This window comes from Argopecten irradians, chromosome 6, assembly GCF_041381155.1.
Source record: "Argopecten irradians isolate NY chromosome 6, Ai_NY, whole genome shotgun sequence".
NCBI lineage: Eukaryota > Metazoa > Mollusca > Bivalvia > Pectinida > Pectinidae > Argopecten > Argopecten irradians.
In genome coordinates, this window is record NC_091139.1 from 43353292 (window position 1) to 43370259 (window position 16968).

Genomic DNA, 16968 nt, shown 5'->3' on the forward strand with positions numbered 1-16968 from the left:
TCTTTAACACCATCATAATTACAAAATAATCTTCACCAAAATGCTCTTCACAAAGAGGTATTAGTTTGTTAACAGAATCAAACACTAAAATGTTGTACCTTGCATCAAAGTGCATAACACTGAAATATTAAGTTTTCATAACTTATCATAGTAATAGGTGATACTGTCTTCTTTATACTACAGGCCACTCAAAATCAGCCGAGGTTTATATATATACTATATTTATGAAATGCTTCATAAATTCAGTGACTAGAAATCTGATCATTATTTGTGATATACTGGTAGACCGACATGCTTTCAATAATACACATATTGAAATTCATTATCATTTCATAAATATTCATCAGATGAGATGAAATGATCTCCCTGTAATTAAAATAATAATCTTACTAACAAGTTTGAATCTAGAATTAACAATTTATACCTGTATTAGCCAGGTAAGTAGAGATAATAACGCACCTGTCACCGATGGCTCCCTTGGGTTTCCAGACCCCCAGGTCCAGATCCCAGCCTAGGTGGTCCATGTTGATGTAGGTGTAGTGGTCGTCACTGTGTTTTAGTTTACTCTCCATAGCACCGTTAGCCACTAAACACAGAAATCAACACACTAAATAGTATCACTACTTAAGTCGTTACAAAACTACAGGAATAGGGTTCTATCAGTATACCTACTGTAAGGGGTCTAACAGTATACAAACAGTAAGGGTTCTAACAGTATACATACAGTAAGGGGTCTAACAGTATAAATACAGTAAGGGGTCTAACAGTATACATACAGTAAGGGTTCTAACAGTATACATACAGTAAGGGTTCTAACAGTATACATACAGTAATGGTTCTAACAGTATACATACAGTAAGGGTTCTAACAGTATACATGCAGTAAGGGTTCTAACAGTATACATACAGTAAGGGTTCTAACAGTATACATGCAGTAAGGGTTCTAACAGTATACATACAGTAAGGGTTCTAACAGTATGCATACAGTAAGGGGTCTAACAGTATACATACAGTAATGGTTCTAACAGTATACATACAGTAAGGGTTCTAACAGTATACATACAGTAAGGGTTCTAACAGTATACATACAGTAAGGGTTCTAACAGTATACATACAGTAAGGGTATGCTTAATGGCCCAGCTGTCGGGATGAAAACTTAAATACCACTAGATAATGCAAGGGTAAAGGGACATAACTCTACCATAAACCTTATTATGTCCTGTTTGAGTTTAAATACAAGGAAAAAGTGTCTTTTAGTGAGAACTCTGCAGTGGAATTAAGCATTCTATGAAAATTTACATTCATTATCAAATATTTATTCATTGAATCGAAAGAAGCAGAAACAAGTTCCTTACCTGGCACAGAATCCATAGAAACCAGGGCAACAAAAGGTTGTGGGAGGGACACAATTTTACCTAGTGTCTGGAAAAAAAAGTATCATACCATCAACATTTGATAATTAGTTAACATTTTCATTATAATCAAAGCAGTTTTCACACATATTTCATAATGAAAATCTGAGTAATTTTTGCTACTTTGACATTGAGTTTGGATAAAATTGTACAATTTAAATAACATCTTTTCATGATATGATATTATTTCATAAAATCTATCACGAGTAAATAAAGTACTGGTAGATCTGAAATATGAAGCCAGCGGTAAGAAAGGGTAAAAATATTTGCCTAGGGTGATGATTTATCCACTAACTACAGAGGACAGTACCTACCTGTGGCCCCAGTAGTAAAATGTCACCGAGACCTGAAACAACAAAATCAGCGGCTAGTGATTTCTATATACCATGAAGTATTGAAAACTGTACATAAGACAATAAACAAAAGTTTGTATATTTTGTGTGACATAAGAAATGACAAAATGTATGTCCTTAGGCATGAAAATGTAATTTCAAGTCGCCACAAAATGAATGATTTTTTTTCAATACTGTACTGTGGGATGCTTATTTGTCAAAGAAGTGAACGTTTTGCTTTTTCACCTGAAGAATGTCTTTGACACAGAAATTTTAACTTGATGGTAAATAAAGAGTGACTTACGTGGGAATCTTTTCCTGCTGCGGTCTGATGGACGTCTGGCACTCATAATCCTAGGGGCGTCCTTGTGAGGACTTGTTACCCCTTTAGAGTGGAAGTCAGCCAGCTCAAGTGCTGAGAGAGGTCTCTTCATTGGCAGGGCCTTCATCGACTGTAAACAGAGTTCCATGATAATTTCAAATAATGATATACAGAGTTAAGGGCTTGCACTGCTAGTTATAAATTATGATATACAGAGTTAGGGCCTTTATAGACTGTAAAAAGAGTTAAGGTCTTCAAAGATAATTTCAAATAATGATAAAAAGAGTTAGGGCCTTCAAATGACTGTAAACAGGGTGGGGGGTCTTCTCTCCTGGTTACAAACATGGCATACAGGGTCAAGGCTGCCATTGACTGTAAACAGAGTCCAGGGCCTCCACCAATAGTTACAAAGGAAGATATGCAGAGTCAGGATGTTAATTTTATGTAAATGGAATATTTCATTAATTTTTGAGGTTTGCTATTTGTAGTGTTAGCTATAGTCCTAAATTCTCCCCATTTCACAACTCATCCTTATATAAGATCCATGTGTTTATTAAGACCAGTACGTAGCCAAGGTCAACTTACATTGATCACCTCGTCAGACGATGGCATTTTAGGTGTTCTATTACTCAGATTCAGGCACTGTTCCTGTACTTTGTGTAACAACTTACATTGATCACCTCGTCAGACGATGGCATTTTAGGTGTTCTATTACTCAGATTCAGGCACTGTTCCTGTACTTTGTGTAACAACTTACATTGATCACCTCGTCAGACGATGGCATTTTAGGTATTCTATGACTCAGATTCAGGCACCGTTCCTGTACTTTCTGTAACAACTTGCATTGATCACCTCGTCAGACGATGGCATTTTAGGTGTTCTATTACTCAGATTGAGGCACTGTTCCTGTACTTTCTGTAACAACTTACATTGATCACCTCGTCAGATGATGGCATTTTAGGTGTTCTATTACTCAGATTAAGGCACTGTTCCTGTACTTTCTGTAACAACTTACATTGATCACCTCGTCAGACGATGGCATTTTAGGTGTTCTATTACTCAGATTTAGGCACTGTTCCTGTACTTTCTGTAACAACTTACATTGATCACCTCGTCAGACGATGGCATTTTAGGTGTTCTATTACTCAGATTGAGGCACTGTTCCTGTACTTTCTGTAACAACTTACATTGATCACCTCGTCAGACGATGGCATTTTAGGTGTTCTATTACTCAGATTGAGGCACTGTTCCTGTACTTTCTGTAACAACTTACATTGATCACCTCGTCAGACGATGGCATTTTAGGTGTTCTATTACTCAGATTGAGGCACTGTTCCTGTACTTTCTGTAACAACTTACATTGATCACCTCGTCAGACGATGGCATTTTAGGTGTTCTATTACTCAGATTGAGGCACTGTTCCTGTACTTTCTGTAACAACTTACATTGATCACCTCGTCAGACGATGGCATTTTAGGTGTTCTATTACTCAGATTGAGGCACTGTTCCTGTACTTTCTGTAACAACTTAAATTGATCACCTCGTCAGACGATGGCATTTTAGGTGTTCTATTACTCAGATAGAGGCACTGTTCCTGTACTTTCTGTAACAACTTACATTGATCACCTTGTCAGACGATGGCATTTTAGGTGTTCTATTACTCAGATTGAGGCACTGTTCCTGTACTTTGTGTAACAACTTACATTGATCACCTCGTCAGACGATGGCATTTTAGGTGTTCTATTACTCAGATTGAGGCACTGTTCCTGTACTTTCTGTAACAACTTACATTGATCACCTCGTCAGACGATGCCATTTTAGGTATTCTATGACTCAGATTCAGGCACCGTTCCTGTACTTTCTGTAACAACTTGCATTGATCACCTCGTCAGACGATGGCATTTTAGGTGTTCTATTACTCAGATTGAGGCACTGTTCCTGTACTTTCTGTAACAACTTACATTGATCACCTCGTCAGATGATGGCATTTTAGGTGTTCTATTACTCAGATTAAGGCACTGTTCCTGTACTTTCTGTAACAACTTACATTGATCACCTCGTCAGACGATGGCATTTTAGGTGTTCTATTACTCAGATTGAGGCACTGTTCCTGTACTTTCTGTAACAACTTACATTGATCACCTCGTCAGACGATGGCATTTTAGGTGTTCTATTACTCAGATTGAGGCACTGTTCCTGTACTTTCTGTAACAACTTACATTGATCACCTCGTCAGACGATGGCATTTTAGGTGTTCTATTACTCAGATTGAGGCACTGTTCCTGTACTTTCTGTAACAACTTACATTGATCACCTCGTCAGACGATGGCATTTTAGGTGTTCTATTACTCAGATTGAGGCACTGTTCCTGTACTTTCTGTAACAACTTACATTGATCACCTCGTCAGACGATGGCATTTTAGGTGTTCTATTACTCAGATTGAGGCACTGTTCCTGTACTTTCTGTAACAACTTACATTGATCACCTCGTCAGACGATGGCATTTTAGGTGTTCTATTACTCAGATTGAGGCACTGTTCCTGTACTTTCTGTAACAACTTACATTGATCACCTCGTCAGACGATGGCATTTTAGGTGTTCTATTACTCAGATTGAGGCACTGTTCCTGTACTTTCTGTAACAACTTACATTGATCACCTCGTCAGACGATGGCATTTTAGGTGTTCTATTACTCAGATTGAGGCACTGTTCCTGTACTTTCTGTAACAACTTACATTGATCACCTCGTCAGACGATGGCATTTTAGGTGTTCTATTACTCAGATTGAGGCACTGTTCCTGTACTTTCTGTAACAACTTACATTGATCACCTCGTCAGACGATGGCATTTTAGGTGTTCTATTACTCAGATTGAGGCACTGTTCCTGTACTTTCTGTAACAACTTACATTGATCACCTCGTCAGACGATGGCATTTTAGGTGTTCTATTACTCAGATTGAGGCACTGTTCCTGTACTTTCTGTAACAACTTACATTGATCACCTCGTCAGACGATGGCATTTTAGGTGTTCTATTACTCAGATTGAGGCACTGTTCCTGTACTTTCTGTAACAACTTACATTGATCACCTCGTCAGACGATGGCATTTTAGGTGTTCTATTACTCAGATTGAGGCACTGTTCCTGTACTTTCTGTAACAACTTACATTGATCACCTCGTCAGATGATGGCATTTTAGGTGTTCTATTACTCAGATTAAGGCACTGTTCCTGTACTTTCTGTAACAACTTACATTGATCACCTCGTCAGACGATGGCATTTTAGGTGTTCTATTACTCAGATTGAGGCACTGTTCCTGTACTTTCTGTAACAACTTACATTGATCACCTCGTCAGACGATGGCATTTTAGGTGTTCTATTACTCAGATTGAGGCACTGTTCCTGTACTTTCTGTAACAACTTACATTGATCACCTCGTCAGACGATGGCATTTTAGGTGTTCTATTACTCAGATTGAGGCACTGTTCCTGTACTTTCTGTAACAACTTACATTGATCACCTCGTCAGACGATGGCATTTTAGGTGTTCTATTACTCAGATTGAGGCACTGTTCCTGTACTTTCTGTAACAACTTACATTGATCACCTCGTCAGACGATGGCATTTTAGGTGTTCTATTACTCAGATTGAGGCACTGTTCCTGTACTTTCTGTAACAACTTACATTGATCACCTCGTCAGACGATGGCATTTTAGGTGTTCTATTACTCAGATTGAGGCACTGTTCCTGTACTTTCTGTAACAACTTAAATTGATCACCTCGTCAGACGATGGCATTTTAGGTGTTCTATTACTCAGATAGAGGCACTGTTCCTGTACTTTCTGTAACAACTTACATTGATCACCTTGTCAGACGATGGCATTTTAGGTGTTCTATTACTCAGATTGAGGCACTGTTCCTGTACTTTGTGTAACAACTTACATTGATCACCTCGTCAGACGATGGCATTTTAGGTGTTCTATTACTCAGATTGAGGCACTGTTCCTGTACTTTCTGTAACAACTTACATTGATCACCTCGTCAGACGATGGCATTTTAGGTATTCTATGACTCAGATTCAGGCACCGTTCCTGTACTTTCTGTAACAACTTGCATTGATCACCTCGTCAGACGATGGCATTTTAGGTGTTCTATTACTCAGATTGAGGCACTGTTCCTGTACTTTCTGTAACAACTTACATTGATCACCTCGTCAGATGATGGCATTTTAGGTGTTCTATTACTCAGATTAAGGCACTGTTCCTGTACTTTCTGTAACAACTTACATTGATCACCTCGTCAGACGATGGCATTTTAGGTGTTCTATTACTCAGATTGAGGCACTGTTCCTGTACTTTCTGTAACAACTTACATTGATCACCTCGTCAGACAATGGCATTTTAGGTGTTCTATTACTCAGATTGAGGCACTGTTCCTGTACTTTCTGTAACAACTTACATTGATCACCTCGTCAGACGATGGCATTTTAGGTGTTCTATTACTCAGATTGAGGCACTGTTCCTGTACTTTCTGTAACAACTTACATTGATCACCTCGTCAGACGATGGCATTTTAGGTGTTCTATTACTCAGATTGAGGCACTGTTCCTGTACTTTCTGTAACAACTTACATTGATCACCTCGTCAGACGATGGCATTTTAGGTGTTCTATTACTCAGATTGAGGCACTGTTCCTGTACTTTCTGTAACAACTTACATTGATCACCTCGTCAGACGATGGCATTTTAGGTGTTCTATTACTCAGATTGAGGCACTGTTCCTGTACTTTCTGTAACAACTTACATTGATCACCTCGTCAGACGATGGCATTTTAGGTGTTCTATTACTCAGATTGAGGCACTGTTCCTGTACTTTCTGTAACAACTTACATTGATCACCTCGTCAGACGATGGCATTTTAGGTGTTCTATTACTCAGATTGAGGCACTGTTCCTGTACTTTCTGTAACAACTTACATTGATCACCTCGTCAGACGATGGCATTTTAGGTGTTCTATTACTCAGATTGAGGCACTGTTCCTGTACTTTCTGTAACAACTTACATTGATCACCTCGTCAGACGATGGCATTTTAGGTGTTCTATTACTCAGATTGAGGCACTGTTCCTGTACTTTCTGTAACAACTTACATTGATCACCTCGTCAGACGATGGCATTTTAGGTGTTCTATTACTCAGATTGAGGCACTGTTCCTGTACTTTCTGTAACAACTTACATTGATCACCTCGTCAGACGATGGCATTTTAGGTGTTCTATTACTCAGATTGAGGCACTGTTCCTGTACTTTCTGTAACAACTTACATTGATCACCTCGTCAGACGATGGCATTTTAGGTGTTCTATTACTCAGATTGAGGCACTGTTCCTGTACTTTCTGTAACAACAGCTCAGCCTGGTCCTCGTACAGATGCTTCAGCTCACCCTGTCAATAAATCAATAACTTTGTTTCAGATCAAATTTTTATTTCATAAATCAATCTCAATCAACTTGTCATATCAACATTATTCCTTTATAAAGAAGTATATTTAGTTTTTTGCAATGATAAGCTTGTTTTTGTTATGATCATGAATTTTAATGTCTTTCATTTAAATACATTTAGATGTCCCTGTTTTCAAGTCGGAGGAGCTGTAAGTATTCAAGTTCAATTTATAATTCAATATAATTGAATATAGTATTTTTGTACTTTAAAATAAATTGTACATTGGTTGGGTCTGACACACTATAAAATGATTCAAGTCACACAGGTCTGAATTTCAAAGAGTAAAAATAATTCACAAAAGCCAATCCTAAACCACTTACCCACAGATAACATGTAAAAGTACGAAGAACCACAAGAATGTAATATAAAATGAAATGAAATAAAAGAAAAGAATGAACAGAACACAAAATGTTAAATGTCAAAACATATGAAAATATTTTAAAAAAATACAAAAGAAACTTTAGAGAGGATGGATGTACTTATGCAGTATAAAAATGTGTTTTAAGCTTGGAAGCATCTACTTGTGTACACTGTATATTGTGATTTAAGTATAGTAGCATGTGGATGGCAATAATAGTAAAAGGAAGAATATTTATACATTGGTGTTATTATAAAGGAAGGGAGGGTTAATGGTGCAGGAGACCAGAAAGTGAAGGTAAGAAGTATGTAAGCAGGGGAGAATGACTTCAAAACAGTACACAAAAAGTGATATAATAGAGTGTGTGTAAAGGTATTTGTACTTGTGTTGTTTTTTGTTATGAAGTTTTGGCACAAGAAACTGCTGTTACTGATGTCTTAATTCTCACCTCTGAGAGCTTAAAAAACAAAACATGTAGAAGTGGAATTATTCATGGAATGGAAATTTTCGTTTTCATTAAATCTCTTGCAAACATATACATGTACGAACACATTAACAAGTGCACTTTTCTTGTTTACTTATGAGTACTTCAACAAAACCATTAGATGGCCAACACAAAAATTTTCACATGACAAACAATTTATAAGCCTCAGGCGGATTTGGCACTGAGAGAAATATCCACATTTATATCCAAGTTAACAGAACCTACCCCCTTGTTCTCGACGACTGATGAAATCCTGGCTATTTTCTCGGCTATAAGGGAGTCTCCAGTCCCAGTCATGATCAGGTTCATCACACCGATGTCCTTAGAGATGTATTCAAAGAACGCAGGAACGATACAAAGGAGTTGTATAACCTCGGAGGCCAGCAGACACTTGTAGTCACTGTATCTGGAACAAAGAATGGCGACATTTATTTCACTATACTGGTGATACAAGTCTTACAAAGTCATTATATCTGGAACAAAGAATGGCGACATTTATTTCACTATACTGGTGATACAAGTCTTACAAAGTCATTATATCTGGAACAAAGAATGGCGACATTTATTTCACTATACTGGTGATACAAGTCTTACAAAGTCATTGTATCTGGAACAAAGAATGGCGACATTTATTTCACTATACTGGTGATACAAGTCTTACAAAGACATTGTATCTGGAACAAAGAATGGCGACATTTATTTCACTATACTGGTGATACAAGTCTTACAAAGACATTGTATCTGGAACAAAGAATGGCAACATTTATTTCACTATACTGGTGATACAAGTCTTACAAAATATCTAAGCTTACAGTAAACATGCCTGTTGCCATGGAGTAAAAGTCTACAAGGCACCTTGTTGTGAGATGAAGCCATGAGTATCTGGAGTAACATCACATGGCCAATAATAAGGCAGTAATGTATGTTCCTGGGAATCAAATGACATGTGTGTCACCACTGTTATGGCAGACAATTTACAATTTGTCTGTAATTTATAATGACTCACTTTAAGCTATCAATACTAGCATACATCATGTTTGGTTGATTCTTGGTCTATGTGAATTCAGTATAATACTCACAAGGTGTTGAGCTTTGACTTGATGGCCGTCTGCTTAGTGTTGGATGACTGACTTAGTTTCATGAGTTCGGAGATTGTGTAAAAAAGGCACAGGTACAGTTTGTCATATAACCCACCATCCTGGATAAAAACAACAACAGTGTAACTTCTTTTACAGATATTTTTCAACAAGTTTTGAACTTTGTTCTTTCAATTTGTATAAAATTCACAGTCATTACCGATCAGTGACATATCTTTCTTGACATCTACCATAGCCATTGTAGACAATACAATTTTCCTACTTTAAATCAACTTATTTTTGCTATCAATCCAATTTTGCGTATTTTGCAAGCGATTACACTAACTGCTATATCTTAAATTTGGTTAATAACTTTGTTATTTAAGTTCCATGTGGATCCTCCAATGTTTGATGTAATTACTCCCTTAACTTACCTCTCTGTCGTCTTTGTCTATTTTTACAGCGGCCAATAGAACACAGACCACCTGACATCGTACATCCCTCGGGAGTAGGAACAGATCCATTGTGTACACTTTCCTATCATAGACAAGTGCTACATGCCATCAAGGAGAGGATATACATGAGGAACAAAACTTCTGTAAATATACTGTTCAACTGTTTCTAAAAGTTTGATAAGTTTGATATAACAATCATAAGTGACGCCAATGACCTCAAGTTGAGGTCAAGGTTATGTGTTTTAACAAATTTGGTAGGCTTTCAATCAAGTATGCCTATCACATATGCTTTTCTTCTTTGAATACTAGACCTAACCGACTTTGAGACTTACCCCACTTTACTGAGCTTGGCTGTATCTAGTGTCTCCTTTACAAGATGTGTAGGTAGAACAAACTCTAGTGACGTCTGAAAGTAAAAATCTTTGAAATTAATATCAAAATTGCCACCATTATTTTCTTTTTGTTTTTTAAAATGGATGAAACATAGCATTAGTAAAGGTGATATTCTCTGAAATGAGCTATTCTGCTTTAAACAGCTTTATAAAGATTGTAACTTAGACTGGATTTGACCTTGATGAATATTTGTCCTTTTTGCACAGCTGATTTGTTATCAGGCTACTATTGATTTTTTATCATGAGATTACAAAAAATTCTAGTGATATCAAACAAATAAATCCATGGTTTTAGTATCAATCTTCATATTGTCTCACTTTTCCAATTTGATATTAACACAGGTATTCCTTTACAAAATTAAAGAAACCTCAAAGAAGTTTATAGGACGTGACGTGTCTACTGGGAGGGACTATCCAGATGTATTTACCACAAGGAGTAATAACAACATGTTACACCGCTCCAAGTCCGTCGGCCGGATCTCCAGAAGATCCTCCAGGAAGGAAACTCGGTACTTCAACACTTGGTACTCCCTGAAGGAAAACAAAAAACTCTTTATATCTCTTAACAGTGATTTCACCTTCTACAAAATGAAAATTGTGTACAGTAGAACCTGCTTTAGTGAGCACCTCTTTATCACAACCAGCTACTTCAAAAGGCCTCACTACTGTGGTCGCAAATGGCCAATACACATTTGACATGTGAGTATAAATGACCCGTGGCTGTGAAGACCATTTTTCGTTATTCCTTTGGTGTTGTTTGAAGACATGTTGGACTTTAATGCAGAAATGCTATTTTCCCACAAACCTATGAACATATGACTGAAATTTGAAATGCAGCACCATTAGAAATAACATTCACTCACCGATTTGTGTATTTGTTGTCAATGACTAGATCTTCTTGTATATTGAATGCTATGTATTTTAGTCGTCGTCGGTCAGTTTCTGAAACAATTCAAAATAAAAATCATTAATAATTTAGTTTCTTACCCAATGTTTGGCAGGTTTTATAACATTTTACTACATTTCATCAACTTATCTTATCAAGTTTTCACATTCCAATGATCATGAATCATGAGTTCCTTGTTTCCTCTTCATTTCAGTATCCTACTAATAACAATGACACAACTTTCCTCTGTATAACATATTCAGAACGACAATCAAATTTACAACCGTTTGTATATAAGGTGTCAATATTCACCGACAATTTATCTTTGTGCCAGGTATTCTAAACAAGAATCAATCTATCCCACCTATAGACAAATATAAGAATCTTACCAATATTGTGGACACCGTTTGTTGGAAATCTTGTCATTACATGGGTTGCCTGAAATAAAATGAGTTGTAAATGAATGGGTTAATTAACAAAATTTGAAATAAGGACATTAAAATGTGTGTATTTGTCAAATCAGTGCCTCAAACTCATTTAACGTCTTATTCCTAGATGTTTTCATACAGAAATTATTAACATTTTGTTGGTAGTGTTATCACAAATACACAAACCGGAAGTGTAAATTTGTCTCTGCTATGTTCAGCCATTGAACACATATCAATCGATTCATAAAAACAACTAAATTATTATACAAGAATGCACAGCCTCACTAATGATCAATGACAACATCATTCATATGAACAGACATGTTAATGTTAACCTTTGGTGACCAAGAAGAGGTAGATTTTTGACTCAAAAGAGGTAGCAGTGCACGCGGCATTTTTCGCAGCGCATCAGAGATATATAAATATCAATAATATGCAAAATAATTACAAAAACATATTGTGTTAACAAATTTTGTTTTAACTTTGATTATCACATAGGCCTTGGTGGCTCGTTTTGCATTTTTTTCAATGTTAATTAAGGCTTACATTACATTTAGAAGATGAAAAATGCCAAGAAATATAGTGTATACTTTAATTTCAATGCTATTTATCACCTTTTCAAATATACATTTTGGCTACCTATTTTTTCACTTTTTTTTTTTTTTTTGTAATACATACTGGACTCATTTTCTTTTGATTTATGCAGGAAAAAACACAAATATTTGTTTCTAAAATTTACACCAATATTGTAGAGAAATAATCCCCCTGCAACCCCCTATAAAAATTTTTTTTTTAGTGAAATCCTGAATTTTATAGCAATCCGGCTTCTCTATTAGAATCACCCCCATTCCAAAATGGCGGCCATTACGATTGCGAAGTTTATGACTTCCAGCAGACACTATACGCCTATTTTACATTAACAAGAGATCCCAGAGGGATCTTGGCGCCCACCAAAGAATGATCTACGTCTGACAATAGAAAGAAGGATCTTTTTCTCTGCTTTCAAATTTTTACTACATATTACTACATATGAAATTTGAGAAAGATCTTTTCAGTACTTTCTGAGATATATAAACACTAACAAAACTTCAATTGTCAAAAACCTGTTGGCCATCTTGTTGACCGATCGGTCCCAAAATGCAATATGCAGGTCCTAGGAGAACCGACATATAAAATTTGAGGACAGATCATTTTAGTACTTTCTGAGAAATAGCGTTAACAAACTTCAATTATCAAAATTCAAAATGGTGGCCTGTCGGCCATCTTGTTGAGGTGAGTAAATAATTTCAATTATAAGTAGTGTTTGTTTTTGAAATAATGCTAACTAGTTTTAACCACAACATTTCTTGAAAGGCCAGATGATTGTTTCCTTACCGTAGGCCTACGTAACAGCCTACACATTGTTACACTCAGACACGTGAAATAAGTGACACCACCAAACCAATTACAAGGTGGAAATAGCCCCAGGCACCTGTGGGTGTTGGTCAAGGAGTGTTCATGCCTCCTTTGTTTACTTAATTATCAAGCCAGTCCCCCTACTCTGTCTGGTATGCATTTCCCTACTCTGTCTGGTATGCATTTTGAAGCCGCCAAGGCAGCCCAACCGACTATAAAAATTTCAGAAATCGGAAGTAAAAAATTAAGAAGATTTTTGCAGAAATCGGAATATTTGGATATTAAAGCGGTATGCGGAATATCAGCCTCAAAAGCGGTAGACTTCCGCCAGAATCGGTAGGGTTAACATGCCTGTATGAATCGTGCATCAATGTTGATAAAACAGACAATTAAATAAAAATTCTACCTTTTCACCAAAAACTCCATTCACTTCTATTTTCTTGAGGTTTGATGGAACAAACCACTCCTTGGCAAGTTTATGTCTCTGGAAGGTTTTAAAATGGTGTTAACAGCAATATCAGTGATATAAAAGTAGAAATCAACAAATCAGAATGTTTTCACTGGATGTGAAAATGACACACAGAAACAAAAGGGTGTTCTGTCAGGGGCATGGGTAACTTACAATAGGGTGTTCTGTCAGGGCCCTGGGTAACTTACAATAGGGTGTTCTGTCAGGGGCATGGTTAACTTACAATAGGGTGTTCTGTAAGGGGCGTGGGTAAATTACAATAGGGTGTTCTGTCAGGGGCGTGGTTAACTTACAAAAGGGTGTTCTGTCAGGGGCATGGGTAACTTACAATAGGGTGTTCTGTCAGGGCCCTGGGTAAATTACAATAGGGTGTTCTGTCAGGGGCATGGGTAACTTATAATAGGGTGTTCTGTCAGGGGCATGGGTAACTTACAATAGGGTGTTCTGTCAGGGCCCTGGGTAACTTAATAAAGGGTGTTCTGTCAGGGCCATGGGCAACTTACAATAGGGCGTTCTGTCAAGGCCCTGGGTAACTTACAATAGGGTGTTCTGTCAGGGTTGTGAGTAACTTACAATAGGGTGTTCTGTCAGGGCCATGGGCAACTTACAATAGGGTGTTCTGTCAGGGGCATGGGTAACTTACAATAGGGTGTTCTGTAAGGGGCGTGGGCAAATTACAATAGAGTGTTCTGTCAGGGGCGTGGGTAACTTACAATAGGGTGTTCTGACAGAGGTGTGGGTAACTTACAATAGGGTGTTCTGTCAGGGCCGTGGGTAACTTACAATAGGGATTTCTGTCAGGGCCATGGGTAACTTACAATAGGGATTTCTGTCAGGGCCATGGGTAACTTACAATAGGGTGTTCTGTCAGGGGGCGTGGGTAACTTACAATAGGGTGTTCTGACAGAGGTGTGGGTAACTTACAATAGGGTGTTCTGTCAGGGCCGTGGGTAACTTACAATAGGGATTTCTGTCAGGGCCATGGGTAACTTACAATAGGGTGTTCTGTCAGGGCTGAATCCTGGAAGAAGTGCTTAACCTGGAGCCGTTCTGCAGCTGCAAAGATATAAGATTATTTTTTATTTCTCAGTTTGTTTCTTGTCAGTTTTATTTATGTTGAAGATACATGTACACTCAAAAATATTATTTCCAGGTCATTATGAATATTATGAAACTTCTAATTATCCAAGGTTGTTTATTTAGAATGATTTGTGAATCATTTAGCAATGATCAACAACTAATTGTGTAAGTTCAACATAACAGGTTCTAAGGCCAATTGAATCACATATTAGCAAGCAATCATCATCACTCAGGACTTTATGTAGATTATCTCCCCTGATCTGTTGGTACATCACTGAGTGCTTAAAACCCAATACAGTATAAAGCTTATTAGTTCTAGATACACAAACTTGCTGTACAGTACAGTCTTTTATGCATTTGTTTGATAATTTGTCTAATGTCCAATTTGATGAAGAGCTAAGAATATGTTTTTTGAATTCACACACATTAACTTTTGACCCAGAGGGGACAAGGAGGATGGAGGAGGGAGATAGTTAAAATATGTTAGGACCATTCTGACCAAGAGATGGAGGGGCTAGTGGTAGAACCGCGTGGTCATTCTGACCCAGATATGGAGGGCTAGTGGTAGAACCACTCGTCATTCTGACCCAGAGATGGAGGGCTAGTGGTGGAACTACTTGGCCATTCTGACTCAGAGATGGATGGGCTAGTGGTAGAACCAATTGGTCATTCTGACACAGGAGTGCTAGTGGTGGAACCACTTCGCCATTCTGACATGGAGATGGAGTGCTAGCGGTAGAACCACTTGGTCATTTTGACACAGAGATGGAGGGGCTAGTGGTGGAACCACTTGGCCATTCTGACACAGAGATGGAGGGCTAGTGGTGGAACCACTTGGTCATTCTGACACAGAGATGGAGGGCTAGCGGTGGAACCACTTGGCAATTCTGACACAGAGATGGAGGGCTAGTGGTGGAACCACTTGGTCATTCTGACACAGGAGTGCTAGTGGTGGAACCACTTCGCCATTCTGACATGGAGATGAAGGGCTAGCGGTGGAACCACTTGGTCATTTTGACACAGAGATGGAGGGGCTAGTGGTGGAACCACTTGGCCATTCTGACACAGAGATGGAGGGCTAGTGGTGGAACCACTTGGCCATTCTGACACAGAGATGGAGGGCTAGTGGTGGAACCACTTGGTCATTCTGACACAGAGATGGAGGGCTAGTGGTGGAACCACTTGGTCATTCTGACACAGAGATGGAGGGATAGTAGTGGAACAACTTGGTCATTCTGACACAGAAATGGAGGGCTAGTGGTGGAACCACTTGGCCATTCTGACATAGAGATGGAGGGCTAGCGGTGGAACCACTTGGCAATTCTGACACAGAAATGGAAGGCTAGTGGTGGAACCACTTGGCCGTTCTGACACAGAGATGGAGGGCTAGTGGTGGAGCCACTTGGCCAGTTTGACACAGAAATGGAGGGCTAACGGTGGAACCACTTGGTCATTCTGACACAGAGATGGAGGGGCTAGTAGTGGAACCACTTGGTCATTCTGACACAGAGATGGAGGGCTAGCGGTGGAACCACTTGGTCATTCTGACACAGAGATGGAGGGCTAGCGGTGGAACCACTTGGTCATTCTGACACAGAGATGGTGGGCTAGTGGTGGAATCACTTGGCCATTCTGACACAGAGATTGAGGGCTAGTGGTGGAGCCACTTGGTCATTCTGACACAGAGATGGAGGGCTAGTGGTGGAACAACTTGGTCATTCTGACACAGAGATTGAGGGCTAGTGGTGGAGCCACTTGGCCAGTTTGACACAGAGGTGAGAGGGTAGTGGAGAAATGACAAAACCTTATACTACTTTGCCACCTTGGCCCATAACAAAAACTTAAATTGATCTAAAGATCATCACATACTTATCAGCAGGTATGCATTTTCACCTGATAACATAAAATGAAATTTATGGAACACACTTCCACTTGCTGGCAGATTGGCTGGGAATTATAACCGATTATCTCAGTATTCCATTCTGATATTTTGTACCGGCTGTTTGGGGTTAAGGACAACACTTGAGTCTAGTGTCAAACTGTTGACCCTATCATACTGGGTTATCTATTAATGGCTTCTCTTGGCACGGGCTCGAGGGAAAGCCGAGGGAAGGCCAGGTACGTGGTTCCTTATCTACACACCCAACAATGGGGAAGATATTTATGGTGTAGGGACTACCACGGGCAGCTCACAGGTGACTGGTGTACAGACAAGCTGTCAACACCGACTTGTTACTTATACTATATTAAAGGTTATCTCATTTTAGTCTGTGAATGTACAGATTTCAGAGCTTTATATCTCATTGTATCTATTCTGTATACTCTGAATCACACAATTTTTGAGGTTATCTCATTTTACCTTTTCTGTTTAATGTGAATTATATCTAA

At 38.5% G+C, this 16968-nt stretch overlaps 1 protein-coding gene across 11 annotated transcripts in view; it reads right to left on the reverse strand.

Annotated features, from left to right (window-relative positions):
• LOC138325987 (uncharacterized) overlaps positions 1-16968 on the reverse strand; it is a 69823-nt gene that overhangs the window by 36066 nt on the left and 16789 nt on the right. For 10 of the 11 annotated variants that reach the window (XR_011208850.1, XR_011208849.1, XM_069272044.1 and 7 more), the window contains exons 6-20: positions 14495-14556; positions 13438-13515; positions 11598-11646; positions 11186-11264; positions 10751-10853; positions 10263-10336; positions 9910-10012; positions 9479-9597; positions 8625-8805; positions 7381-7500; positions 2048-2195; positions 1726-1757; positions 1355-1421; positions 460-586; positions 99-119 (exon numbers count right to left, since the gene is read on the reverse strand). Coding sequence is in view for 9 of the 11 variants with exons in the window: in XM_069272044.1 (XP_069128145.1) it covers positions 99-119; positions 460-586; positions 1355-1421; positions 1726-1757; positions 2048-2195; positions 7381-7500; positions 8625-8805; positions 9479-9597; positions 9910-10012; positions 10263-10336; positions 10751-10853; positions 11186-11264; positions 11598-11646; positions 13438-13515; positions 14495-14556 (1363 nt within the window). In the remaining 2 variants the exon portion in view is untranslated. The remainder of the gene's footprint in view (positions 1-98; positions 120-459; positions 587-1354; positions 1422-1725; positions 1758-2047; positions 2196-7380; positions 7501-8624; positions 8806-9478; positions 9598-9909; positions 10013-10262; positions 10337-10750; positions 10854-11185; positions 11265-11597; positions 11647-13437; positions 13516-14494; positions 14557-16968) is intronic. The other variant, XM_069272038.1, reaches the window with a different exon arrangement.